The 26,971-nt window shown below is 44.2% G+C and overlaps 10 protein-coding genes across 10 annotated transcripts; 3 read left to right on the top strand and 7 right to left on the bottom strand.

The window, feature by feature from the left end:
* Positions 1 to 1,525: 1,525 nt before the first annotated feature.
* Positions 1,526 to 5,632, top strand: Bfra_003466 (uncharacterized protein; the record flags this gene model as incomplete). Its single annotated transcript, XM_037333872.1, has 1 exon — positions 1,526 to 5,632. The coding sequence occupies one exon, from the start codon at positions 1,526 to 1,528 to the stop codon at positions 5,630 to 5,632; it is 4,107 nt and encodes a 1,368-aa protein (XP_037193959.1).
* An 805-nt stretch (positions 5,633 to 6,437) lies between these two features.
* On the bottom strand, positions 6,438 to 7,445 carry Bfra_003465 (uncharacterized protein; the record flags this gene model as incomplete). The annotated part of the gene is made up of 3 exons (XM_037333871.1): positions 6,438 to 6,937; positions 7,003 to 7,083; positions 7,307 to 7,445. 3 exons carry the CDS (start codon positions 7,443 to 7,445, stop codon positions 6,438 to 6,440), a joined length of 720 nt encoding a protein of 239 aa, XP_037193958.1.
* A 636-nt stretch (positions 7,446 to 8,081) lies between these two features.
* On the bottom strand, positions 8,082 to 10,540 carry Bfra_003464 (putative ribosome biogenesis atpase rix7 protein; the record flags this gene model as incomplete). The annotated part of the gene is made up of 3 exons (XM_037333870.1): positions 8,082 to 10,130; positions 10,179 to 10,424; positions 10,490 to 10,540. The coding sequence occupies 3 exons, from the start codon at positions 10,538 to 10,540 to the stop codon at positions 8,082 to 8,084; spliced, it is 2,346 nt and encodes a 781-aa protein (XP_037193957.1).
* Positions 10,541 to 10,752: 212 nt separating this feature from the next.
* Positions 10,753 to 11,538, top strand: Bfra_003463 (putative snf7 family protein; the record flags this gene model as incomplete). Its single annotated transcript, XM_037333869.1, has 3 exons — positions 10,753 to 10,830; positions 10,887 to 11,250; positions 11,302 to 11,538. Exons 1-3 carry the CDS (start codon positions 10,787 to 10,789, stop codon positions 11,536 to 11,538), a joined length of 645 nt encoding a protein of 214 aa, XP_037193956.1. The 5' UTR covers positions 10,753 to 10,786.
* A 564-nt stretch (positions 11,539 to 12,102) lies between these two features.
* On the bottom strand, positions 12,103 to 15,044 carry Bfra_003462 (uncharacterized protein; the record flags this gene model as incomplete). Its single annotated transcript, XM_037333868.1, has 5 exons — positions 12,103 to 12,271; positions 12,330 to 13,438; positions 13,495 to 14,493; positions 14,564 to 14,683; positions 14,730 to 15,044. 5 exons carry the CDS (start codon positions 15,042 to 15,044, stop codon positions 12,103 to 12,105), a joined length of 2,712 nt encoding a protein of 903 aa, XP_037193955.1.
* Positions 15,045 to 18,284: 3,240 nt separating this feature from the next.
* Bfra_003461 (putative mitochondrial carrier protein) lies at positions 18,285 to 19,605 on the bottom strand (the record flags this gene model as incomplete). Its single annotated transcript, XM_037333867.1, has 6 exons — positions 18,285 to 18,319; positions 18,368 to 18,545; positions 18,601 to 18,752; positions 18,809 to 19,018; positions 19,076 to 19,403; positions 19,453 to 19,605. The coding sequence occupies 6 exons, from the start codon at positions 19,603 to 19,605 to the stop codon at positions 18,285 to 18,287; spliced, it is 1,056 nt and encodes a 351-aa protein (XP_037193954.1).
* A 1,484-nt stretch (positions 19,606 to 21,089) lies between these two features.
* On the bottom strand, positions 21,090 to 21,534 carry Bfra_003460 (putative upf0593 mitochondrial protein; the record flags this gene model as incomplete). Its single annotated transcript, XM_037333866.1, has 2 exons — positions 21,090 to 21,201; positions 21,263 to 21,534. 2 exons carry the CDS (start codon positions 21,532 to 21,534, stop codon positions 21,090 to 21,092), a joined length of 384 nt encoding a protein of 127 aa, XP_037193953.1.
* A 295-nt stretch (positions 21,535 to 21,829) lies between these two features.
* On the top strand, positions 21,830 to 24,038 carry Bfra_003459 (putative chy and ring finger domain protein; the record flags this gene model as incomplete). Its single annotated transcript, XM_037333865.1, has 2 exons — positions 21,830 to 23,098; positions 23,154 to 24,038. 2 exons carry the CDS (start codon positions 21,830 to 21,832, stop codon positions 24,036 to 24,038), a joined length of 2,154 nt encoding a protein of 717 aa, XP_037193952.1.
* Positions 24,039 to 24,726: 688 nt separating this feature from the next.
* Bfra_003458 (putative mitotic-spindle organizing protein 1 protein) lies at positions 24,727 to 25,347 on the bottom strand (the record flags this gene model as incomplete). The annotated part of the gene is made up of 3 exons (XM_037333864.1): positions 24,727 to 24,807; positions 25,013 to 25,090; positions 25,255 to 25,347. The coding sequence occupies 3 exons, from the start codon at positions 25,345 to 25,347 to the stop codon at positions 24,727 to 24,729; spliced, it is 252 nt and encodes an 83-aa protein (XP_037193951.1).
* A 422-nt stretch (positions 25,348 to 25,769) lies between these two features.
* Positions 25,770 to 26,616, bottom strand: Bfra_003457 (putative kinetochore protein spc25 protein; the record flags this gene model as incomplete). Its single annotated transcript, XM_037333863.1, has 2 exons — positions 25,770 to 26,317; positions 26,373 to 26,616. The coding sequence occupies 2 exons, from the start codon at positions 26,614 to 26,616 to the stop codon at positions 25,770 to 25,772; spliced, it is 792 nt and encodes a 263-aa protein (XP_037193950.1).
* Positions 26,617 to 26,971: the final 355 nt, after the last annotated feature.

The following is a 26,971-nucleotide window of genomic DNA, read 5'->3' as shown; positions in this document are numbered from 1 at the left end:
GTATTCCGGATCCGGACGTCGGATCGTCGTTTATTAAAAGTAGATAAGGGGAGTAGTAGAGGATTGCATTACGAATATACTGGAGTAACAACAACGACTGCAATATCGACGACACTATAGCTCTCTGATTACTATTACCATTTCACAGCACAATTTTTATATCACTCCACCCATCTACTCCACCCACTCCACCAAGTCTCTCCTCATTGCCAAATATAAGTTACAACCCGATACTTCGGTAATTGTCATTTTCTTCTTTCTAATAACAAATCATCCCATCATATATGGACCACAGTGTGGCATGGTTCATTCCTTCCTCCTATTCTCCACCTTACGCAGTACACTACTACACTTACTCCCCCGTATATCCAGGAATCCACGCCTCAAATGAAAAAGCATGCACCCCTGAATGTTTGACATTTCACACACCAGTGGTCATACTCAGCAACACTCAGGGTCTAGTTTATACTCCGTAGTACTTTTAACTACAGGGGTAAATTACGGATCCTAGACTTGTCTAGTTCCTCCCGCCCGCTGGTTCCTCGCTGGAAGAAAAAAAAAGTCCAACTGGTTTACTGAACTTAATTCTTATTTTGAATTGGAATTGGAATTGGAATTGATTTCGATTTTGAATCGAATTGGAATTTGAATTTGAATCCTCTTGCTCTAGAATTCTCTTCCTGGACTCTCTTAGAAGCATCCACACACATTTCATTCTCTCTTGGGGATGAAGGGTTTCTCCTTGATTATCATTAACAAAAACGAAAACAAAACCACTTCATCAACTACATTTTAATCTCTTATAACTAATATAACCATCACTATCCATTGTCATTGCCCTTAACATTCCAGAGCTTTTTGGACCCCCAAATATCTCATTGGCAGTTTCCTCTCTCGGAACATTCGAATCCCTCTCTCTTTGGATCTTGCTTCATCACTCAGGTACGCTCAAAAAAAAACTATGTTCCATTTCATCACCACCACTCTTCCCGTTTTGTGGGTATTCAATTTGGGACGTTGCGTCTAGATACCTATGCTTGATTTTCTTTCCCAGTTTGTTTACTTCAGTTCAAATGTTATACTCCTTCCTCTTGGATACTCCCCCCGTGTTACAATCTCCAGCTTTCAATCTGTATGTGATTCGAGGTGTATGAATTGCCTCACCTCCGAGTCAGTTGTTGTGCATTGACTGCCTACACGAGCCCCTTCTGAATCAACTGCCACAGTCTAACAATACATATCCACATATTCACATATCTTTATCATCATATGTTTTCGCCTTGTTAACATATCTTTGCTTATACTGATTTACGTCGAAAAGCTCTCGATACAGGGGGCTTGCTTAGATTTAACCACACTGTCTCAATGTCCCACTCGACTTGATCAATTTACTACAGTCATTCGACTCGCCCTATCCTGACCACTTTCCCAATCACTAATACTTTTGCTGGTCATAAATAAACAGCTTGGAGGATCAATTGGGGGAGGATCAAGGATACCAACCGAGTCTAATCGAATATTAATTATGTCTACTTCACAATTGGCACAACAATCTGCACGAATGGAGAGTCCAAGTCCGCGACTTGCTAGATCACATAGCGTTTCGAGCGATAAGCATTCAACAGCCAGCACTTACGCAGGGCTACTCTCTCCACCTCTCTCAATTTCACCAGAACCCGTCTTCATTGCGCATTCAGCAGCTTCACAAATCGTTACCAACGATCATGATAGCAGAGCGGATGCTTGGCTCGATCAACATGGCATTGAGCCTTCTGGAGAAACGGCATTGGTATCACCCGCTGCTCTGAAACTTGTCAACACATTTCTTGATCAACTTGTGTTCAATTTTCTCTCGATCTCGAAATCAACTTCATTGGTATCATTACGTCCGGCTGTTGCCGAGGTCTTGAGGTCAAGGTTGGCAAGTGATGCGGTCAGCGGAGCGGATGCCGAGCTTCGAGAATATTTGGGTGGAAGTGAAGATGATGAATTGTTGTCATCGGAGAGGGAAGGTCAATCCAGCCGAGATTGGGATCTTGAACTGGTGTGGAAGCGCACGAGATTGAGATGTATGGTTTATTCATCATTGGGAGATATGGAAGAAGAGGATGAGGATCGATACACGGCTCAAGAGCATCTCAATGGATCTTCGGAATTTGGGGGCCGCGAAAATGAATCTGGAATCGTTTCTCCAGCTGTTGCTATCTTCTTGACGTCCATCTTGGAATTCATGGGCGAACAAATCTTAATTGTGGGAGGACAAGCAGCGTATTCCCGGCTTCGCATGAAGTATGAGAAAGATGAGCGAGATGGTGTAATCAGACAAACTGATATTGCAGAACGTGTAGTTGTAGAGGAGGCCGATATGGAGCGGGTCGCATCAGATCGAAAATTGGGAAAGCTTTGGAGAGGTTGGAAAAAGTGCATCCGCTCGCCCACAAGTCCAGTGTCAACGGGCCACCTCTCCTCGACAGAAACTTTAGACAAGCCATCACAACCTGTACCGGCAATAGCTCAACTGGCTAGCATACCTCTCGGCGATGATAAGCAACCACAAGAGAAACCACTGAACGCACTGACCGAGTACGAACAAGCTGCTATTATTCCTCTACCAATGTCCGTGGATGATGTTAGGGAAATCGAAGTACCAGGGCTAGCCCCACAAAGCGACGATGAAGATGATGATACGGCATCAGAGACGGAAGAGCTGCCATTGTCTCGACGACCGAAGAGCATGGTTGTTTTCACGAATGCATCGCACAATCTCCCTACACCCAATTCTTCCCAACCACCAACTCCCATTTTCGCAGTCTCTCCATTGAAATCGAGGAAACGTGCAAATTCATTGCCACCTCCAAATCCATCTACTGTCACGTCACTTTTCTCTCGAGGTTCCAAGGAAACAAATATGGACCAGGGGGATTGTGTCAGCCCGACGCAAAGTGGAGCCCCGGTCTTAAATGGCACGATCACACCTGCAGAATCAGAGAAGGATACAGGGGAAGAAATTGAGGAAGTTTCAAGTAAAACAAAGAGCGCTGTAACGGAATCGAAGCACAAGCCCACAGATGGCCCTATGAATTTGGATGACACCAGTAAGGATCTAGATTCTGACTATGAATTTGTAGAGGAGGAACCGCAAATCATGACTTCGTCACGTATATCTTTCGGTGGTCGTATTTCTCCTGATGACAAAGATTCTTCTTCACGCTCTAGTCTCCGATCACCAAGCATTCATTCCTTGCGCCTGATCGATGTCAATACAGCGAAGAGTCCTACAACAAGATCACGCAAAAGCTCGTTTGACGCAACTGATTTCATTGCAGGCCGAGGGATCCCGATGTCTCGACCTAATAGTATTCATTCACCGATCGTCTCGGAACTTTCATCTCGAGGTACAAGCCCACACCTTAGAAGCTCCAATAGTTCTCCGTTAGGTCGAACTGGCTCCAATTTGAGCTCACTGCCTCTCAACACAACTACTGATTCTATATCAGAGGTAGATGAAAGGGAGGTGGCTGGTGAAGAGTCTCCTTTGACAGCGGTACCATCAGAGCTAGCGGCTGCGATGCAAGGTGTTGACGTAGATCCCAGTCCTACGTCTCAAAACTACCCTTCCTTTAAGCCAGCCGCTTCTCGGCCGGCACCATTCGTGCTCGCTGCCCCTCCTACCCCGCAGAATTATCGAGAAAGCATAAAAGGCTCGACCAGACAACAATCTAGCCAGAGCAAGTCATCAAGTGGGTTCTCAAACTCAAAATTTGCAGCAAGTGAGCAAGATGGTCAAAAGACATATCAGGGTGCGAAAAATTCATTTGAACCACCTCCAAGGTCCGTCTCTCGTCCAATGGCCAATCTTGCAAACGATAATTCGATGATTTTGCCTATTGTAAAAGAGGGCAACTCTCCAGAAAGTTTCAAACACATTCCTCGTTCATCCTCGGTGCGCCGTACGTCACCAACAAGCTCTAGAAGTGAGGAAGTATCGCGCAAGGCTATATCAGAAACGCATCAAAAAGCACATCGCCCATCGTATACATCTACCTCTAGCTCATCTTCTGTTCATCGTGTCAAACAAAGAAGAGTATCGGAAGAAAGCGGTGTTTCTGCGATGAGCAGTGTAGGTGATTCCAAATCATTTGAAGAATTGATTCGAGGAGGCGAAACCATTCAATACACATTGACACCGCAGAATATGCGGGCTATTGAAAGTCCGGATTCTCCATTGAGTTTAAATGCCATCCCTGTCCCTCGACCTGCTACAAGCCGTACGCATTCAACATCAGTGAGCAAGCATACTGGGTTGCACTCGCATCCTCCAAGTGATGTTTCAAAGAATACTACTTCTTTGAAAGGCACTAGTCGCCCTTCAACAAGCAGTAGTCGTGCTCGTGCCAATGTCCAGCCGAGAGATGCAAGAATAGAACGAGATTCACTGGGTGATTTCTCCGATTTCATTCGATCCACAGGTCCTACTGTTCCTTTCAAAAAAGAAGAGATTCACTCACGTTCAAACTCAAGTGCCGCTAGTGAGATTTCCCGACCAATAACCAGCAGTACTTTTCACAAAGGAACCAATGGAACGCCGAGAAACGTCAGCAGCTCGATTCCCCGTGTAGGTCCCGTTGCTACTCTTCCGACACGCTCAGCATCAACAGCGGGTAGATCTGGAAGACCAAATAAACTACAGGCTCGCGATGCCACAGTAGGCAAAGATTCTATCACAGATCTTATCGACTTTGTAAGAGCTGGTCCGGATGAGGTCGGTGGTCATCGTATACCGCGAACTGTCGCCCCATTCAGATCTACCATGGATTCCGACCAAATGTCTAGTTTTGCCGGTGGTAAAGCTATCGATGCATCTCTACCCGATTCTAGATATAGTCAAGCCTCTACTTACACATCCACAAACCATTCTGTATCTTCGCAAACCGGACTCCTGAATGGTGCTAGCAGGGCCAACAAGCCAATGCCCACTCAAAGTGGTATTAATTTTGATGATGATGAAGATATGATGCCGAAACGAAAGACACGAAGAGTTAGGGATCCATACGCCATCGATATCAGCGACGAGGAAGATGATGACGAATTTGAGCCTTCTTCCAGGCCGGCACCCATCAAAGAAGAGTCTTTGGCCGACTTTCTCCGCAATGTACCTCCACCGCCTTCACCCAAGATGACGTCTGTTTTCGCTGAACCTCCTAAGCCACCTAAGAAGAAGGCCAGCTTTTCTTCACGTTTCACTCGAAGTGGCTCAACTTCTCAGGTTCAGCCACCCAAAACATCACATTCTGCAAACTCCCGCACCACACCCACAAAACACACGCCTCTCGCGCCAATTAATCCTCAATTCAACGCTCCCCCTGCTGTTGGCAGTAGCCAGGGAAATTATTCTCGGCAACCCGAACTTCCACGAGCAACCTCGGGCTCAAATGTTGTCCGCAAGCCTTATGAAAGTCGCGAACCTGCTCCAGTCAAGTTCAGATCTCAAACCAGCGATCTCGCAGACTTTTTACGAAACTCGGAACCACCTCCATCGATAGAACCTAAACCTTTTGTTCACGCAAAAGAGGAGAGTTCATTCGCAAGTCGATTCTTCGGTCGGCGGAAGAAGAGCACCGCTGGGTTTTAATACTTTGGATATTTATTGTATGACATAACGGTCATCATCACTTTACATCATAGCGAACAACATATACGATATTGCTCACTTCGGGAGGTTGTCACGTATTCAGTTTGTGAGATACAACACCTAAAATTCTTACTCGAGTCTCATCCGGGGCTTTTTACATATTGAAATGAACTTATCTATTCAATGTCAATACATACTTGGGGGATTTGGTTTGCGCTTGCTTCATTTTTGATTTTAGATACCATATTGAGCATGACTATTGCTCTAGTTCCAATTTGGAAGGGGAAGAAGGATGGAGGCTTTTCAAATTTGATCGACCTTCTGAATCCATATTTGGGAAAAATGATTTTACTACTTTCATTGGGATGTATTTTACTTGATAGGGATTGGATGGGTTCGAGGTGGTTTGGAGATTATTTTTTCAGGACTAGATGGACATATGGAGTGATGGATGGATGATACGGAGTTGAAAACTTTAGCTGATAGGAGAAGCTTGGCCTTTAAATGTTGGCCACACTGTATTTTGTAAATAGACCTTGAATGGAATGAAACAATGTGGGAAGTAAATTCAACTTGATTTGTACTTGGATTTACTATGTGATGTTCCAAATTTGCAAGAGATTGTGAGAATGAGAACCTGCACATACAAAATGTACAAACCCCTGTTATATTGTAAGAATGACGGCGGTATGCTTCGCTGGAAGATCCTATATTATTCCGCTCAAGATTATCCAACATCTCAGCAGTGACTGAGATCCGATGCATCTCATGCATCTTGTGAATCCTATCCGTCCCACCCATCACTCTACTCCCCAACCCATACACTCCGGTCCCAGCCCACTGTCCCCCTCATCCTATTCCAACCCGCTCCTGCCACCGCCTCCGCTTCGATACTATCCACCACCGTCTTCGAGCTCAGCCGATGCGAGGTTTCGGGAAACGAAATATATCCTTCTTCGTCCAAAACACAAAGGGTAGATTTAATCCATGTTCTACATGAAATTTCCGACTCCGAGGACACCGTTTCTTCTTTCTCCTCTCGCGAGTACTCTTCACGTTCCTCTCTCTGGCCATCTTCCGTCCCCGCGTGCGAATCTTGTGATTGGGAAATATTGGCTTCCATGCTTTTCAGCTGTGCTTGGAGACCTAATATTCCCAGACGTTCTGAGAGCGCGGGGTGTAGAACTGTATCTATGGAGCATATCTTGAGGATGAAGAGGAGGGAAGGGATGAATTTCAGGAGGTGCGCTAGGGGGAATTTGGGGGATTGGTAGAGCCAGGGACCGGTCATGTTGGTTATGTGGACTGGGTTTGGTGTGAGTTGGGGAGGAGGAGAGGAGAGCGGGGAAGAAGAGTCAAGATATACGTACAGATGGTGCCGGTCACGGGGGTGAGAAAAGGGGTACGCGTAGCGGGGGGAGGAGCAGAGGTGAGGAGGTAGCCCCAGTGGACTAGAGTGTGGTGTTTATGTGTAAGTGTTTTTGTATATCAATTGATGAAATTGCCAATTTTTGAGTTTTTGTGATGAATAAAATGAGTGCATCAATTCCATATATATATATATATAACAAATAAACGGGGAATCATAGTCAAAGTTTCCTAAACAACGTTCGTTTATCAAAAGGATTTGAATGACAATAAGATATGAAATCAGATGAAGTGAATAGAACTTACAAAGCGATTCATGGCCTATATCCGCAAGGAGAATATACAAAGTCGAGGGAGCGAATGTGAAGTTTGCGGGAAGAGATGGAGGACTAGTGGTGGTAGTAGTGGTGGTAGTGATGGTAGTGGTTGTGATGGGTGTGGACATATTTGATAAGGATCCTATTCGTGAGGATTTGATAGTAGTGATTGACAATCTAGCGCAACTTTCAGTTGGAAGGTCGGACAGGTCTTGAACAATAGAGCGTGGAAGATTAGGGAGGCGGGAATTTGGTACTCGGTATTGGAGGGGCTCGTTTCGTGGTGGAGAAAGGTCAAAGAATAGAATTTCCATGCATATGAGAGAAGCAATGGAATTTCAAACAGTTGAACGGGAGAGTTGAAAATTATGAAACTAGTATTAGTAGTAGACAATACAAGCGTAGAATATAGGGTGAAAATGCAGCGTGTAGCAAGATGATGAGAATGATTTCAATGTTATAGTGTTTCTAGAAACTCAGTTGATGCGACCCAAGTAGGCACTGGCACAGGCCACATGCGAGTTGTTGAAACGGTGCGAGCTCACCGGGAGCAAACGCTCATATCTGATGTTGGATTCGCCACGAAGAGATGATAATTTCAAATTCCGTTAATGAAACTAGAATTAAAAAGTGAAATGAAAAAGTGCTACAAGTTAATGTAATTCACAGCGTTATTACATGCAAAAACATATCCAATGGTCTAAAAACAATAGAATACACGATTTGTGGCTCTGAACTTGAATATTGAATGGGGCATCTATGCTCTACATTCCCCTATCCCTCAACCTCCTGTATTTCCCTGCATCCTTAACACTCGCCTTGATCTTACCCAACGCAACCTCCCAATCCGCCCCTCCAATCTTCAACTCATCTTCCATGGTCGCCTGTCCCTGTGCTACCATGCTCATCTCTCTCTTCAACGCTGCCACCGCAGCAGCTTGATGCAAGTTACCCAAATCAGCTCCACTGTAGCCATTGCACCTCTCATCTCTCGCTACTGGGCCTAGTGCCTCAATTTCTTGTGCGCTGGCAAGTGGCAATGCTCTTCTATAGAGAGCCTTAAGGATTTCCACACGTTCATCAGGAGTTGGAAGATCGACGAAAACTGATGTTCCAAGACGACCTGGACGGAGCATAGCGGGATCGATCATGTCAGGTCGATTGGTGGCACCTACAACGTAGATTCCAGCTCTGTTGCTAAGACCATCAAGCTCAGTGAGGAGGGTATTCACGACTTTACTACTAGCTTCTGACAACGAGTCTTCACGTTTAGGAACCAATGCATCCAATTCATCAAAGAAGAGGATACATGGTACGGATGATCTAGCGCGCTCAAAAACTTGTCTAACAGCCCTCTCAGATTCTCCAACATATTTGTTGAGAAGTTCAGGACCTTTGATGGAAATAAAATTGGCCTTAGATTCGTTGGCGACCGCCTTAGCGAGAAGAGTTTTACCACATCCAGGTGGTCCCCAAAGTAATACTCCCGTTGGAGCTGTGATACCAACTCGAGCAAAAGATTCTGGTCGTTTGATTGGTTCGACAATGGCCATTTCGAGTTGCTCTCGTACCTCGTGTAAAGCGCCAACGTGAGCCCATGTTGTATCTGGAATTGTTGCAAACCCCTCTCGTTTAGCCGATGGTTGAACTTTGGGTATAGCTGCAAGAAAATCGGTATATTTGATAGAAAAATCACCGTCGGGAGCCGAGCCTCCAGCATTTGCGACGAGAGACCTCAGAACAAGAAGAGCTTCGGAGGTGCTATCCTTCAGTATCGGAGTGTCAAGCTCCATGGATGTAGCACTTCGTAATGGAGTATCAAGCTCCATGGTAGAGGCAGTTCGTTGTTTCAAAGCTTCCATCATGCGCTTCATCGCTTCTGTACCTGCAACAGACACAACATCATTCAAATCAGCACCCACAAATCCAGGAGTCATCTTTGCCAAAGCGTGAAAGTTAAAGTCATCAGTCAAGACGAGCTTCTGGGTAAGAGCACGAAGGATTTTCTCTCGAGCAGCTTCGTTTGGAACCCCCAAATTAATTTCCTTATTGAAACGACCCGCTCGTCGAAGAGCTGGGTCAAGACTGTCGGGTCGATTCGTGGCAGCAATTATGATGACAGGTTTACCGCCAGTTTTCTCCAATGCCATATCATCCATGGATGTGAGCATTTGAGCAACGATGCGTTTTTCCATCTCTCTCTGAGCACTCTCACGTTTTCCCATGATGACATCAATCTCATCGATGAAAACAAGACATGGTGCCATACGTTTTGCCTCGTCGAAAACATCCCTAATTTTCTTTTCTGATTCTCCAGACATACCAGCCACTAAAGATGGTGCCGATATTGGTATGAATGATACTCCTATTTCTGCAGCAAAGGCGTTTGCGATCATCGTTTTACCACAACCGGGTGGCCCATGGAGTAGAACTCCTCGGGGTGGTTGAATCCCCGTCCTTATATACGTTTCCGGATATAGCATTGGCATCGCCACAAGCTCGTTCAATTCCTCAATAACATTATCCACTCCTCCAAGATTCTCCAACGAGATGTCTGTCGGCGGTGCCCTATCCGCATCTTTTTTAACTTCTCGTTCTGCTTTTCGACGTTTCGATTTTGGTTCCCCATTTGCTTGTCGATCTGATTTCATCGGTGATTCAACTTCCCCATTGCCGAGAGGGTTGGTCTGAAGTTGAGCCATAGGTGTAGTAGCCCCACTCGCAGAAGGCGTACCGTTCAAAGAGTTCATTGTAGGTAATGTTGCTGGTTTTCCCCAACCCTTGGTAATACTTTTATTCATTATGTTATGTTCCTGAGAGACAAGTCAGTATATCACTTCAACAGCTTGCGACTTATGTACTTTTAGCGGTGGTGCCGCCTCCTCCAATCCTTCAAAATCCCCATCTACGGAATCACTATCATCTTGTTCTTCCTTCAACACCAACAGCACTCTATCAATTGAATCTTCCAGCAATTTTTTTGATCTTCTTTTTAGACTTGAATTCGAATTTTTGATACTATCATAGACAATAGAGATTGTGAGACGCTTTGGTCCTTTCTGGCTCTGTGCCTGTTCATCTGCCAATTTCCTTACAATTTGATATATCTGCATAAACTTTTAGTAAACAAGCTGCAATTCGAGTTCATGTTTGCGCCGTGAGCAATCCATACCTCCTTGTCTAGTCCTTGACTCAAACTTGGCCTTCCGCCTCTAGAAATCATAGTGAACCTTCCAAACAACCTCGAGTAAAGTGCACCCAAAGTTATTCGAATTCTCAAATAGCATGAATGTTTGAAAATAAAAAAAATGTTAACTTCTCCCCAAAACGGCAAATCCCGTGCGGAATAACTCTTATCGCTTATCAGCGCCGACCGCCATGACGCCGTTTCCAAGCATTCAAGTCCTGGAGCAGGATACCACGGAATGCATCCCTCTAGCAGTGAGCAAGTAGTTTCAACAAATCAACGATGGGGAATACACCCAGTACTCATAAGATTTCCGCTCAGGATAAGTAAGGAGCTTCTCAGTTACTCTTCAAGTCTGTATTCACTGACTCGTTGACACCAGAGCTATCCTGGACATGAAGAACCAGCGGGACAAGCTTCACCAATATCAACGACGTATAACCGTACTCACCGACCGCGAAACCGCTATCGCAAAGGAAATGCTGGCGAAAGGAGATAAAAAGCGAGCTCTCCTAGCACTGCGCCGGAAAAAATATCAAGAATCGTTGCTGGCAAAGACGGATGCGCAACTCGAGCAACTGGAGAAATTGACTAGTAGTGTGGAGTTTGCGCTGGTACAAAAGGATGTTGTATATGGTTTACAACAAGGTACAAGTGTGCTGAACCAGATACACAAGGAAATGGGAGGGTTGGATCATGTGGAAAAGTTGATGGGAGAGACAGCGGATGCAATTGCTTATCAACAGGCAAGAACTATTTCGTGTTATAAGTGGCTACTTTACTGACTTGAATTCTAGGAAGTGAGCGATATGTTGGGAGGGATGATGTCAAACCAGGATGAAGATGAGGTAGAGGATGAATTGGCTGCTTTGGAAGCAGAAATTACAGGTGTTCCGCTACCTGAGGTTCCTACGGCGGGATTACCATTGAAAGATTCCTTACCTGATGTGCCGAGATCAGAACTTTCGAGTAAAGATAGGGCAAAAGCAAGACAACGTGAGCGAGATGAACAACGTGTTGCAATGTTGGCATAGGAGTTATATTTTATTGTTGGGCATTTAAAGGAGTTATGCGAGCATTGGTTGGATACCCGAATCATACTTTCACACTCTTTGAAATCATCAGATGCATATATGGATTCAGTAATTACTGGGGATTGACTGGGAAGAAAGTCATACAATTGCGGTTGTATATACATATTATAGATGGTACTCATCCCTTAGGGCATGAATACTGATACCAATTAACACAGGCTTTCCTGAAACAACTCGGCGTTGCCACCAAGTTCAAAAACTTTCCATCTGCCACTCTGTGACGCCGTTCTAATGCAAATAATTTTTGTCCCTTAATGCGATTTCCATGCTCCACGCTCATGCAGGTAAACCAACGCAGCCAGCGGCGCAAAACAATGACACCATGTACACCTTCCATCCAGATACAAAACCTATCATTCACCGATGAATAAATGAATCGTGCGCCAGTTCCTCCCAATGAAGATACATGTGAATCCTAATTACGGAAACAAGCTACAGGAGCCTCAAAGGCTCGACTGTCCCTCCTTTCAACACACACCTCATCTCTCGAAAATAACTTCAAAACTAATCCAACACAATAACTTGACGCCCAGGATGTACAACCCGAGGATATGCCTGGAAATGAGGGTCTGGCGGCAACGAAACACGCATGGTATTCGGCATATGTCGCTCAATAGTATACGGGTCACGCCTCTCGTAGTAAACTGGTGGACCAGATCTATCATCAGATCTTCTAAGGTAAAGAGAGTTAGCAATTCCTATGTCACTCTTTGTTACTCGAGCCCACTCACTCTGCCCTATCTAAATATCGTACTGGAGATCTTGATTGAACAGGACGCATGACTGTGAGTGACCTAGCTGCTTGATCTAGCGACTCGCCTTGACGATGAACGTTTGGAGCAAATCTCTGATAAGAAATAGGACCATCTTGTGGCCGAGAAAGGGGAGATTCAAGTCCAGATTGAGAGAAACGTTGAATGAAAGCTTGGTCTGCAGGACCATCCACAATTTGAGGATGAGAAATTCTTCTGGAATCATGCATATCAGGTGACGCTGGTCTTTGAAGATAATACCTCTGACCAGGTTCAACTTGTTCTCGTCGTACAAATTGATCACGCTTAGTGACTCTCATACTATCATTAGCCACTCGCTGAGGATTGTAAGTCTCATCAGAATTGGTCAAATAAGGACGTGGCGCAGCCATCTCTCGCCTCGAGTAAGATACAGGTTGCTGGTAAGAGAGCCTCTCATCTTCTCGCCTGGATAGACTGGAATGCATTTCATATGGTCTGGAATCAGGCGCATCATAAACAGGCACTCGTTCTGAAAGTATAGGTCGTGAAGATGCCAATGGCACGTTTTGTGACAAACCTTCAGTGTATCTGGGTAACGCAACGGAACGCCTGTCGGCGTCCCCGTAAGAGAAATTTGGGGCGGTATGGGCATTCTGCACCCTGGAAGGATAAGGCCTGAATCGCCCATGATCATCTTCAATCACACGACGGCGTTTAGAATACGGGCTATCATCATTATCATCATCATCAATAAGAATGACTTCTCGGGGCCTAGGTGTCAATCTACTCCCTTCAACCACGTGTCTTGGATACGACTCTTGATGGTGGCCCAAGTCGCGAGCAACAGTACCTCGATTCAAGCGAGGTGAAACATTCATACTATCATTTTGGGTTTCAATGGATAAAGCAAGCAGGTCTTGGAATCCAGACCTAGTTGGGGAAGCTCTGACAACTCCTTGGGATCTTGGCTCTCTGCTCACTTGTGGGGCAGTATCAAACTGTAAAGGTTGAAAAGTTGAGCGGTCATGCAGGGGTCTAACTGTTACCTCATTTCTGCGAAGCAACGTCCTTGAAGGTGCCCGCTCTTGTTGGTAGTAATGGCGAATCTATAAATATTAGTCATGAAGCTTTCTTCTACCTTTCTCCTCCAAATTGGACCTACTTGTTGCTCAGGCGGAACGCTATGCCGAGGTTCTGCGTCGCGATAGAGATACTCCAACTCAGTATGAGGACGTGATGCAGCGATAGGTGCTTGTCGTCGAGACATCTCTTGGTAATGTGGTGCATCATTAGGTTGGGTGGGTCTCATACTTGCCTCATATCCTTGTATACTTCGCCCGTTAGATTCAAGAGCATTATTTTGACCTCGATTGACAGCCTCATCCCATGCAGCTTGGTATCGCTTGAAGCGAGGCTGGGGTCTTCTTAGTCCCTCATTTTGCCTTGCTCTAGATCGTGTATGAGAAGAGATAGAGTCCGAGGGGCCAACAACATTCGCGTAGGAATCTCGCTCAACCCCCAAGGGTTGCCGCCTCTGTGGACCGTCTTGAAGGGCCATAGCAGCAGAGCCGATGGATGTCTCTCCCTCTTCTGAGGATTCATCTGAATCATCGTCTTCATCAGAGTCGTCATCTTCATCGTCGGAATCAGTAATAATGACAACTTCTCGTAAGATCTCATCCATTTGATCACGCCCAGTTTCCTCGTCTCCTCGCCATTTGACAAGGACATCTAAGCACACAGGCTCAACTACCTTTCGTGCATTTATCCAACTTGTTTCCTTGAGTAGCTTGTCATATCTAGTGTGTGTATGACGAATGTGAGCAAGAACAGCGAGCTGAACTCGACGGGCCAAGGGAAGGTCGGCTTGTAGGCCGACCGTAGGTTCTCCATGAAATTTGATACCTTTTTGAAAAGCATGCTCAATAATCCTCTGTCGATCAGTATTAGGGATTCTTGGAAAAAGATCGCGTATTGCAGCGTCTGCTTGTTTGTTTATCTCGTCTTGGGATTCTGGTATTGGCTCAATCAATCCATGGGTCGTGTTCGAAATAACGGTGTCGCCGACAACTTTGCGTGCTTCGTCCACGATGACTTCTCGAAAGTGATATCCGGTTCGAAATACATGCTCGGAAATTTTCGAGTTGTCTTCTTTCGAGCGCTGTAGAAGATATGGTGTTAGTAGGTGTAGCCTTGCGTTCAACACAAATAGGCCTGTCGGTCAATCTTACCGAAACAATGAAGATCATAGCATTCTGTTCTCGCGACAATTCTTTGCAAGCATTCGTCAAAGTCGGATCTCCAATGGGAACATAGGCGAATCCTGGTGGAGGATTGGGATCATTTGTGACCTGATCGCAAGTCAATATGGTAAAAACACATTGCAAAACTAAATACCTGAAACTCCAACTTCTTCTTCTTTTCTGTGTTCTCCGCAAATTCGAAATACGATTGATACTTAGAACTATGCTTGGGAAGATCTAACTTGGCAATCAAATGATCCGGGGCGGGCTCTGCCCAATCTTGTGCAGTATATGATTTCTTCTCTTTCTTCCGACGTTCCAGTTTTTTAGCACGGCGGTCTTCCTTACCAGCTCGAGCCGATAGACTCTTTTGACCCTTTTTGGCCTTTGAAGCTTCTCGGGCAGCTTCCGCTTTCGGATTTTTGAGGACTCCTTTTGCCAGGAGGGCTTTTCTTCTTTTACCCACCATATCGAGTACTATCCTCGACTTACCATAAGAATCTTATGACCTATTGAAAGAAAGAGATTAGTGCGCAATAGCGCTGATAAAAAGGCACGATAACAACTCTCTCAAAGTGAAATCAGCAGCTTATGCTAGGCTGATAAGAAAATAGAGAATCACGATACGTCCTAACAATACATCCAGTGTTCTGGTGTTAGAAAATGGAAAATGTTGTTTGCGTGTTGTTTCAATGAAAATGATTGAGATGGAAGAATGAAAGTCTTATGTGTCGCAAACTTTGGAGAAAGAGCAAATGGTCCTCGGGGTGGGCAGCGTACAGTAGGTAATCGTAATCTTAGCGCGCGTATGAAGCGAATGGCAGGTCCCGCAGAATCTTGCCGCGGGGCAATTGAGGTTGATTTGACACGACAATTGCATCAAATATTCACTTCTGCTGTATATATGAACCACGTCGAGGCCGTATATTTGTATGTATCTATATTTCGACATATTGATGAAATTGTCTTGATATTATCATGACAGAGATTTTACATGAGAAGTTTATAGTCCAACACGACATTTCAGTCAGCATTCGGCGGTAATGAATGTTCTTCTCCTTGAATACTTATTACCAAAAGTGAAGACTGACTATATAAGAGTTACTTCAAATCACGTCGGACTGCAAAATCTCGCTGAAGCTCTTGCTCAACATGGAAGAAACTACAAGAGTTTCTATGTAACTTTATGGGAAGTACCCAAAACAGTACTCGTGTATTCTAAATTCAGCTTTTTCACGAGTGTGGACTCGAGGCTTGCTATGCATTATCTTTCAGAACATTGCTAAAATCCAGAAAACAATTGGTGTGCAGATTTACGGGGTGATGCTCTTTTTGTGTAGAATTCCGTTTATGTTTTGGAAGATAGAATTGTTCTGGTACAATACAAGAGGAGCAACAGTCATCCGCTCTTGTTACTACATCAGGCAGCAGCGAACTGGATTCAGTAGCTACAACTGGAGCATCATCCGCTCCGAGGCAAAGCTATGTGCTTGTGAGGAGCCTTATTCAAACAACATTTGGCGAGGTTCAACGGCTCAAAATGAAGGACTCTGTAGCTAACAATAAGCCCGTGGTGGGGTCTCTCTTCAGATCAAATTGTGTAAATCTACATTCGGCGACAGAAACCTTTATTACTACTTTAGTTTCAATATCTTTCTCTGCCACAATTTCTCATTCAAAACTTTGTTTCACGGAACTCGTGCTCAGTAATAAACCCTTCCTGCAAGATCTCAAGATCACCATTTCACTCGCGGAGTTTCTCCATTATGTTTGAAAGATTCATATCAACATGAACGCAATCCCATAATGTTGCTCACCAGGATACAATATGAATAGGGCAAGAAATGTCCATGTAGACATATGTTAATCATTAACTATCCGGTAGCTTGAGGTGTGTCTTTGAGGAATTGGAACATAGCTTCAATCACAAGATTTATTATTTCAACTGGATCTTCTGTCATTGATTTAGGTGAGCGGGATAGATAATGCCTTGGGGGAAAGGCAGGTCTAGATCGGGTTGCTTTGATCCGTCACCGAATGCTGCGCGTTCGCATCATAGGTTTTCGATGCACGCGAAGGGACAAACACAACTAGTCCCAACCGAGAAATGAAGGCATGATTTTTTGATCCAATATTCTCCAGCTTTCAAGAATTGTGTTTCATGGAAAATCAACCGCGAAAAGGGACCTACTTTTGCTGTAGAATATGAAGGCAATTTCGTAGGATAGAGCACTGTCGTATAGGAGAATACTTGATGGAAGACTTCGTATATTGGAAGTTTCTTTTTGAGACTCGGTCACAACGTCTATTGTAGATAGAGTCACTCGCTAGAAACCATGCGGGACGGACAAAACTCCAATGGATTCAACTTTTGTAATTGGCAATGCTTCGTCCGCAATTTCATAGCCCTTCTATGGGCTAAGATGATGCAGCATTGACGGACGTTCGGTACCTGGACATGCACAGTTCCTGCCATGGAAATATGCGGCGTAAACCCTTGCTACTATTGTATAGTTTTAAACTCAGCATACTCAACAGCATATCTTCAGTAAATCCATCCCATCCATCCCATTCCCTATCCCCCCCAGCTCTCACCAATGTATACACACTTCCCCACTCAGCAGCATTCTATATTCCGCACCCTCCAACATTTCATGAAACAGAGGAAGTGCATAAAGCGGCCCAGATTCGCGGACGTCTTTCAAGTATCCGTCCATACCACTATCGTGAAATTCAATTTCTGGCGCCAGACCTTGCTATATCCAGATTCCCATTGTCTGTAATCCCTTCCGATATTCAGCATCTAAACCTACTATATAACAAGTCATTCAGCCAACAAAATCACAAAACAGCCACAAATTTTCAAGAATGCATTGGTAGCGGGGAGACAGTAATTGCTAATCTCAATTCCCACTTCATATCTAACCAGAACTCTCCTATCTCTCTCACAAAGTATCTACGCATCGCCTTACAAAAGCATCAAAAGCTAAGACATAATCCTGAGGGACAACAGAATGGAACCCGAAAATGCCATAAACGCGTTGAATGACACACAGCATAAAAGATCCATCGAAGTCATCGAGCACCTGAAAGCCTCTCTATCGAGTCCATTCCATCTCTTGCCAATGTCGAGAGTCGTTAAAACTTGTAAGCGCACACCACGGAGGTACAAATGCGTAGTTGAAGATCAACAGGTTCACCACTCCATCTTCTGACCCCTTCCACAATGCCCGTTACTATGCATACAGCACATGCATCCGACAAGCGAAAGCGAAATAGGGGAAAGAAGAACGGAGAAGTTGTTACAGAGGATAGAGAACTTAGATAAGTCTTTGCACAAAGATCGACCTCCACCTAAGGAAATTAATTGAAACTGTAAGTGATTTGAATGTGCATGTCTTTTCATCTAGCTACAATTTGAAGTCAAATTCCTTATATTCATTATTAACTACCAATCTAAGACTCGGCGAATGCATAACCTTCATTCAATCTCCTACTATTGCCATCCATTTATTTAGCAAACCTTGCTCGTTTCGAGTGCCTTCATATCAAACTTAAAGTTCGGATAATTCTCCTTATTCCATGCAGACTTGACCTTAGCCTATATGCTCCCTGAAAACTCCATTTCCTTAATGCTTGTGCATCGCCAAATTGCCATACAAAAAGAGGATATTTACAAAAGACTGTACCTCCATCTCCAGATACTCCATCAATCTGGAATTGCATTTACATTTTTCTTGATGACTATACCTTGTTAGTCATGTAGGTATCGAGTCGATAGAATTCACTTACATTCAAATACGGAGAAAAAAATTGAATTTACAACGCACGATCTGCCCATGGATACACCCAAGCCTCGGTACATTTTCTTGTCGAAGAATCTAATTTTTGGGGCCTTTTGAACGGTCTCGCCTTTGCAGCAGGTCAGGCAATTCCGCTGATATATGCTTTTAGCAGAGTCGATTGGGTACTGTCCATCGTTAGTTGCTTGGCTGACACCACACGGATATGTTTCTTTCACGCACAATCAATGCCCAGCTCGCTACGCCGCAGAACCCGCCAGCGACAACGACAGCAAAGGGACTCGTTGAGCCTTTCGACCCTGTATATGTAGTCAAGAGTTGCTTACAACTTTCGTAAGTCATAAAGTAAATAGCAGTTCCTAGTGTATCCCGAACTGTATACGACGAGATTAGTCTGTGCCAGCAATCTTGGATTGGAGAATTGTCTCACGAAGGTGAAGGTTAAATCCAGAATAAAGGCCTGACACCCCACGATTCTTGACAATATTCATAGCGGTTTTAAATGTTCCCTTGTCTTTATAGCTTGCTGCAGTCGCATTCTGCATAGGAGAATTTCTAACAGGATCAGAAAGGCTCGTTTGCCGTTTAGTAGCCATCAATACTGATACTTGAGCACTAAGCTTCGTCAATTCGAAGGGACCTAAATATCGTTAGAAATGTAAAAAAAAATAGTAATCAACTTAGTCGATCCACCCACAAGCTACAAGCGTTATAAACGATCCAGCTGTGGCGCCAGCAGCTCCAAAACAAGCAATAGTTGAAAGGGTAGGATATGTTCCAAATGTATTGATATGCACCAATGGATCGACGTCAAAATTTCTCTTGAACCAAGCTGAGTATGTGTACTTTGAACGCTGATAGACCGAGAAAGATATTGTTCGGACCAGAGTTACTGAAGCTAAAGGTGCCGCAACACCACGAAAGAATCCTCGTAATTTTTCCGTTTGATATGTACGTCGGACACAATCCGTAAAGTTGTTATATTTGTATGTCTGCATTCGCGTTTTTACTGAGTCCAATGGAAACTACAAGTGATTAGCGGCTGCATTGAACACATAGCACGGAGAAACTTACTGCGCAGAAAGTAGAACAGATGCTGCTGACAGACGCAGCAACTTCTGTTCGATATTGTTTCAGCCATTTTTTCTGTGCCTTCGATCTTTCTTGATGAAGAAGTAGTAGTTGTTGTTGGTTGATCATATCATGTTGACCAGGCTTAACAGGCATAATGGAAGGTATTATTCGTAGCGAGCGCTGGAAGACAGTGGTCAATCGACCAGAGTCCTCAACGCGATCGCGATAAGGGCGAATGCCAATGATCGTCCATGAGTCTTCTGTCGATTATAAAATCGAGCGGAAGCATTCACCTGCAAAATGTGGCAGCCGAAAGAAGATGGATAGTCTGGGGAAAGTGAATTATTGCGAGAAGGCGGGGTTGAGAGATATATAATATATGGAGAATCGAGATACGAGTAGTGCGAAAGGAGGATTAGAGCCAACCAGAGGCGTCACAATGATTTGGCTTAGGAATAGATACTCAAGTACTTTCGTTCAAGTTACGTAGGCTTGGAAGTTGGTTTGGATTTGACGCAAATCATTTCTTCATTCGAGAAGTCAGTGTCAGTTTATCAATCTCATGTTTTGGGAAGGAATTCGCTAAAAGCGGTATCCACTTTGTGCAGCTTCTCCGTACAATACAAATACAATCTACGGAGTATCTAGAAACCGGTAGCACCCTTCATGAGCACGATGAGCTCTTGAACAGAATCACCTAGTAGCTACTAGGTATTTGAGTACTCACTTCTCATATACTACCCAGGTAGGTAACTAATTCAAATCAGGAAATCTATCACGATGGTCGTTTGGTTTCGGACAAAGAATCATCCCCCACTTGACTTGACGTATCATTTAATTCAAAGGAAAGGGCAACAAGAATGCAAGAATGCATTGCAGCAAGGACAGTTTGTTTAGATTGGGATCATTGGACTTGGATAAGCCCCGCAGTGATACCATTACCTTTCGATAAGGAGAAGGAAACACGAGAAACGAAAACCAGCACCTGGGCGTTCATGGGCGTGCAGAGACGTTGACGACAGGGGGACATACACCAGCCACTCTCAAAATGAAGAAGAGCATGGAGTAGTACTTGTATAGATAGTACGTACTGTATTATTAGAGTCATAGATATTGTTAAACACAGCACTTCGGTAGCTATCGGCTGAAATAGGGCGGCATCGAGCACTTAACCTCGGATACCATCAGGCTATTCATGATAGTCATCTGAAATGATCTCATCAATATCATTCGTTATACGTTATTGCTATAACATAAGTCTGTGAGGCTGTAAGTAAGCCCTTGCCAACAATCCTTAACTATGGCTTGCGGACTTCATTTCCAAGTACAATCCCCAATCATCGGTGACATTACGCAGTCATGGTATGACCGTCGTCTACCATACGACCTACTGACCCATGCGCTGATTACACTGTCGACACTCCCAATATCATTTATAGCTCTTGGTTATCGAGTGTCAAGGTGTATGGCAACCATCCGCCAGCCTCTGCTTGTTGAGTGGCATTGAGATTTAGACTTTGGCTAAACGTACTGTCTTCCGCAAAAGGATTCGTTCTAGAAACTACTTTAGGATGATGATAGGCGTGAAGTCATGAAGTCGATAAATTGCTTTTCTCTCCAGGACTTGTGATGCCCTCTTAACGTAGACATAGTCCCATACTTTCGTTAAGCATTTCAATAGTTTTGTCGTAATGTGTCATGCTGTTTTTCCTCAAATGTATCTGCATGGGATGTCTTTCCCTGAGTTGCCTACGAGAGGATCAGAATTGCAACATCGATATCCATATCTATTGATTGGAGGAATATTTACGCTTTCCATTGAATCCCACGCTCGTACTTTACCCTCAATAGATTCTTGACCAGTTTGTGCTCAAGACCATTTTCTTTCGCCGCAAGATTCAAAAATTTGATAGTATTGTCGATTCGTCCTTGATCAAAAGTTTTCGGATTTCCCTTGCGAAACTCGTCCCTCAGCATATTTCTTCCCATGTATCGTGCTGGCTTTGCATATTGTACAGCATGTAACACAGCTCGGTAGAGACCTCGATAGGCGTATATATAATCCTTCGCTGTAGGTGACATGATCGTTTGAATGATCCTTATGCGTAGGCGGTTTGGGTTTTATTATTTTATATTTCTGGCGCAATTCACAATAAAATAAATTGATACCGGTACATCTGAAACTCCGATCGCATGTGAAATCTTACGGGGCATGTTTCGGATGGTTCCGAGTAGCGCGTCATCGGCCTTGCCTCCAATGTTAGACTAGACAATCCGATAATCTGATTCTATCCAAATTTGGACATTAACTTATTAACTTTCCGAACTTGATATAAACAAAATTACAAAATAGTTTCATATGAGCAAATGTTACTAAATGACCTCTCTTGTTTCCGAGTTTTTGATTAATCCAGTTCTGAGACAGGCCAGACGGTTTTCACGATCCGAACCTGTTCATGCCCGCGACTCGAATGATACATTAAACACACATCTCGTCCCAGGAAGCAGCAATAATGAGATTGACGAGGCCGTCATAGAAGATGCGATGGAAAGGGAGCCAACTATGAATCTGCCGGATACGAGGGAGTTTGTAGGCGTTGGTGGCATCACTGAGAGTTCTCCGAATCAAAATTCAACGCATGAAGGAAGCTCGTCGGGCGATATTGAGAGTCTTCGACATGATGCCAACCATGACGATGCTGATGCGTTGGCAGCCTCTCGTTCACAGTCGAATATCAGTTCACTTGATAACGATATGTCTGGTAGCGCTTCTTCCAGAGTAGCATCCCTGGCTCACGGCAACATCACAGAAGGATCATCTAGTAGTGCCGCTCTCAACGCCGTCAATTTCCCTATGAGTTCTATCGAAGGTTCATCCCAAGACTCAAGTCAAAATTCCACTCCGGCATCAATGGGGCTTGATGCAGGAAGTACTGCTCTTCCCGCGGATGATGGCATGGGTCCTCTTCGACAACGCATCATATATATACAAGCTATGGACATTCCTACAGAACGAAAAGCATTGTTAATGCATCAGCTTTTGACTCAAAGTTACACTGAAGCTCATGAAATGTTTAATGCGAAGAATTTTGTACCAACCACGGCCGCAGACAAAATGATCAGCCAGGAAAGACCTGCGACTCCAAACTCATTGAGCTCTTTCATCTGGCAGATGAATGGTACTTTGGACCAAGCACCAGCAACTGAAATTCATACTTTCCACCTCTCCCCAGCTGACTTAATGAAGACTTATGCACCCCTTGATCCTCCTGAGGTTGACGATGGAAGCGAAGAATCTGAGAATACAGAAGATTCTACGCCCAAGCTCGGATGCAAACACTACAAGAGGAATGTGAAGCTACAGTGCTCTACGTGCGATCGATGGTATACATGCCGGCTGTGTCATGACGAGGTCGAAGACCATATCTTAATCCGGCATGATACCAAAAATATGCTATGTATGATATGTGGTTGTGCTCAGCGGGCCGGGGAATTTTGTGTTGAATGTGGAGAGAGGACTGCTTGGTATTATTGTGGGGTGTGTAAGTTGTGGGACAATGACTCCAATAAAAGCATCTACCATTGCAATGATTGTGGAATATGCAGAAAGGGTCGTGGTTTGGGCAAAGATTTCTTTCATTGCAAGGTAAAGTCTACCCTTGCCAATCAATCAATTTACATTCTGCTCACAATATTATCAGACCTGCGGCGTGTGCATGTCTATGTCACTTATGGATGACCACAAATGCATCGAAAGGGTATCTGATTGCGATTGTCCTATTTGTGGAGACTACATGTTCACATCACCAAAACCCGTTGTGTTCATGATATGTGGTCACAGCATTCACTCAGCTTGTTACATCGAGCACATGCAAACTTCGTACAAGTGTCCAATATGTAGCAAGAGTGTCGTTGGGATGGAGACACAATTTCGGAATCTCGATCGAGCCATTGACAACCAACCCATGCCACCTCAATTTCAAAACACTTTGGCGATGGTTTCGTGCAACGATTGTTATGCTAAAAGTGCAGTGAAATACCACTGGCTGGGACTGAAATGTGCCATTTGTGATTCATATAATACAGCTCAATTGTCAATCTTGAGTGACCCGGATGTCGAGACTTCGGCCACAGGAGCAGGGGATACACAGAACGATATGTCAACAGGCCAGGAACAACAAATGTCTTCATCTACACATTTGATACCCGGTGCTCCTAGGAACCGCAGGCATTCTTCTCATATACCCTCCTCTTCATCACAAGCAGAATCCGGTCGATTTTCTCCATATCCCGTACCGTCCCGGCTAGGAAGATCAGTATCGCCTGCTCGAGGAATACGCTTATTCAATAACCAAGCAGCGGCTGGCAGCGAAAGTGATGGCTCTGGAGATGAAGACGATTTAGATTTCTGGGGAAGAGACGAACCACGAAGCGGTAGATTGTTACCAGCGACACGAAATTCAGATGCACAAGATGATTACGATATTGAATATGAAGATGATTCCAGTGACTCGGAATCTGGAAATGATGATGACGAAGACGACGACGGTGAAGAGGAACCTTTTGCCATTTTTGGACACCGTTGACACTGACATGGATTGGTAATGGAAAAAACTTGCATTTTTGGGCGTTGATTCTAGCGCTACAGCATTGTATGACAAGATTTTGGAGGGAGGGTTGGAAGGCGTACTGGATATTCTTCTGGGCATGGGTAGGCAGGGAAGAAGGTTGATATATGTATACCTTGTAGTTATACGGAGTAGTGAAATTAGTGATTCCTCGATCGTTTATATTGATCAGCTCTTCGATCATTCTCGTTCCTATTGCTCATGGTGTAATGAGGGCCATATATGAGATATCCAAAGCTTATCTTGCTGCCCATGTGCCTTTGATGTCTAGATCACACCCACCCACCACCTTCCTGTAATTGCACTGGTCTCACCATGCGCCCAAACACCCGTCCCTCCATCACGTCACAACTATCTACTGGAGTTTCCTCAATGATATTCTCGTCTCACCTTCGTCATTGAGGATCGTGGCTGCAAGTCTGGCCTTAAAACCATCTTGGTCAAGAAATCAAGTAATGCCATACCTAAACCACTATGCAAATCCTCCCCGCCTATATACTAAACTCCCAGAATCATGCATCGCATCTCCGTAACGCCTCGGTATGCCCTCGCAAACGCCTTATATCAAACGCGCACGATAGATGAGCCCTTTGAAATTCCATAGTATGAGCTCCCTGCCCCAATCCCATTCCTAGTAACTACACAATCAGTCACCATTGCGAACACCCCCCTCGGCAATCTGTCTTCGTACTTCATCCGCGTCTTTTTTGAGTTCTCTGACTACTGTCTTTTTGGTGATGTTTGTTAGCTTTTCTTCTCGTGGTTTGTTATACTGTTTATCGTATCGTTCTCAACCATTTCGCACAGAATGTCGCTTTTAGTGTGCCCTCCATCCACCACCCTTCCATTCTCTTATACACTCCTCCTCAACTTCCCGGCCCCAATCCACACAAAAAGAAGTTCCCGAATCCGCCAATAAGAGAAAGACTCACAGCAAGCGCCTCAGGATTAATCCCATTCTCAATAAGACTTATACAAATACTCAGGGTTCCGCGATCGAGCTCTGCATTCTATTACGCGTTAGCATAAGTTCCCCCTCTCCATCCTCTTTTCTTTAATCTTCCTCATATCTTCCATTCCCATCCTGTAACTTGCTTGCAGTCCCATTTTGCTACTTTCCCTTTCCTCCTCTCTCGCACAAGAAGAAACGCCGCGTGCCAGAAGAAGAACCTACAAGTAGCGTGGAAATCTCATGGAAAACATCAATAACCTGACGAGCCTGTGCCGCACTAGTAGCTTTATCGGGCTTTTGGGATGTGTCTGCCATTTTGAGTATGTATGCTTGTGTTCGTGGTGTCGCGTTCGTTGTTTATTTTTGAGCGGAGGTGGATTGCGGGGGTTTGTTGATAAGGAAAATTGGGTTTGGGTACGGTGGTGAAGGAATTTGGCTGGAGGGAATCGTAATTAATTGTGTATTACGTAGGATGATATGTCGACGTCAGACTTTTAATTTCATTCATGGGTGAAAGCTTAATTTATGAGAAAGTCTAGTGCAAGATTTTGGGATGATATAGGTTCTAAAATCAAGCGGCGCAAATACTGCTGGAGTAGTCTCATCTGAGAGAAGGTAATCTGAGCAACGTCGAAAACAGTACAAATTAATAGTATTCAAAATTAAAGTCATTATCATTAGAGCACCCCAAATATCAACGTTTCGTGATACCTCCCCGAACTCTATACTCTCCGTCCTCAATTTTTTACAGCTTCGACGAACAATTCTCTCATACCCTTCAACAATACACGCAAATCACGAGTTTCGTTCAACTTATCCACCACCCTTTCAATCTGTTCTTTTTCCAATTTTGGCTTGCAATACGGAATATCGTAGTCCCTCTTCGAAGTATCAAGCTCAAACCAAGCTTCTCTATCATAATCATTCTCGTCAAAATTCGTAAAAATGAACTTCAAGCGATCATTTTGCCCCGCTCCCTCAATCACAAGTCCCAAATTCGAAATCCAAAAATCGAGTTCTGGAACGTTAAATCGAGCTTGTTTATCGATATATTGAGCATGGGATTTCTGCGCAGCAAGTCGTCCATTTATAGCCTTTTGTGTTTCGGCGATTTGAGCCTTCAGAGCTTCACGTGTTGCAAGTTGGGCATCGCGTTGAGCGCTCAGTGATGCGATTGCTGCTTGCATTTCGGCCGTTTCGGCAGCCTCTTTCGCGAGGGTCTGTTGATGCGTACTGCTCTTCGACGACAAGACTTCAATGTCTCTCTTCTTCATACGTTGATCCTCTAATATGTATTAGTTGAATGCGCAGCGCATTAGCTAGATGACTCTCGTTCGTACCAATTAATTCAGTCACATTCATGCGGAATTGGTTTCTTTCTTCCAAAACACGCTTTCTTCCTTGCTCTATAAAGGCATCAAATTTGACTGTAAACTTTGCCATCCTGTCGCGCAATTCATCGAAGCCGAAATTAATACTTGGAAGTGTGTCTGCCATTGATGGGGCATCGGCTGAAGACAAAGGTGGTCGCATCATACTGCTAGACATGCTGGTAGACAGCGATGGCTCGAACATTGTCGACATTGTATCGCGATAATTCAGATGATGTGATATATGAACTGTGATTTGGGAGTTGAAGTGATATATTGATGGCTGATAAACTTCGTGGAGTCGATCGAGTGTCAAGGTACTATTTCATAGGTATGGTGGTGATAAGGAATGCAAAAATGTAAAACCAGAAATGGGAACGAAATGTTGATTTCCGATAAGCGGGTTGGCAAGGAAACCAATATTTTAAGGTCCCGCACTACTTGTGGTGGAGCCAATCCGACATAATCGCGGTCTCGAAAAAAATGAATAATTTATCATTTAATTTTTACCTGACCAGCCTTTTTTGCTTTTCACTTTTATGATAGAAATCTGACCCCTTCAATCATTT

This window comes from Botrytis fragariae, assembly GCF_013461495.1.
Source record: "Botrytis fragariae strain BVB16 chromosome Unknown tig00000045, whole genome shotgun sequence".
NCBI lineage: Eukaryota > Fungi > Ascomycota > Leotiomycetes > Helotiales > Sclerotiniaceae > Botrytis > Botrytis fragariae.
The sequence above is the reverse complement of the archived record's forward strand: the minus strand, read 5'-3'. Positions and strand labels throughout refer to the sequence as shown.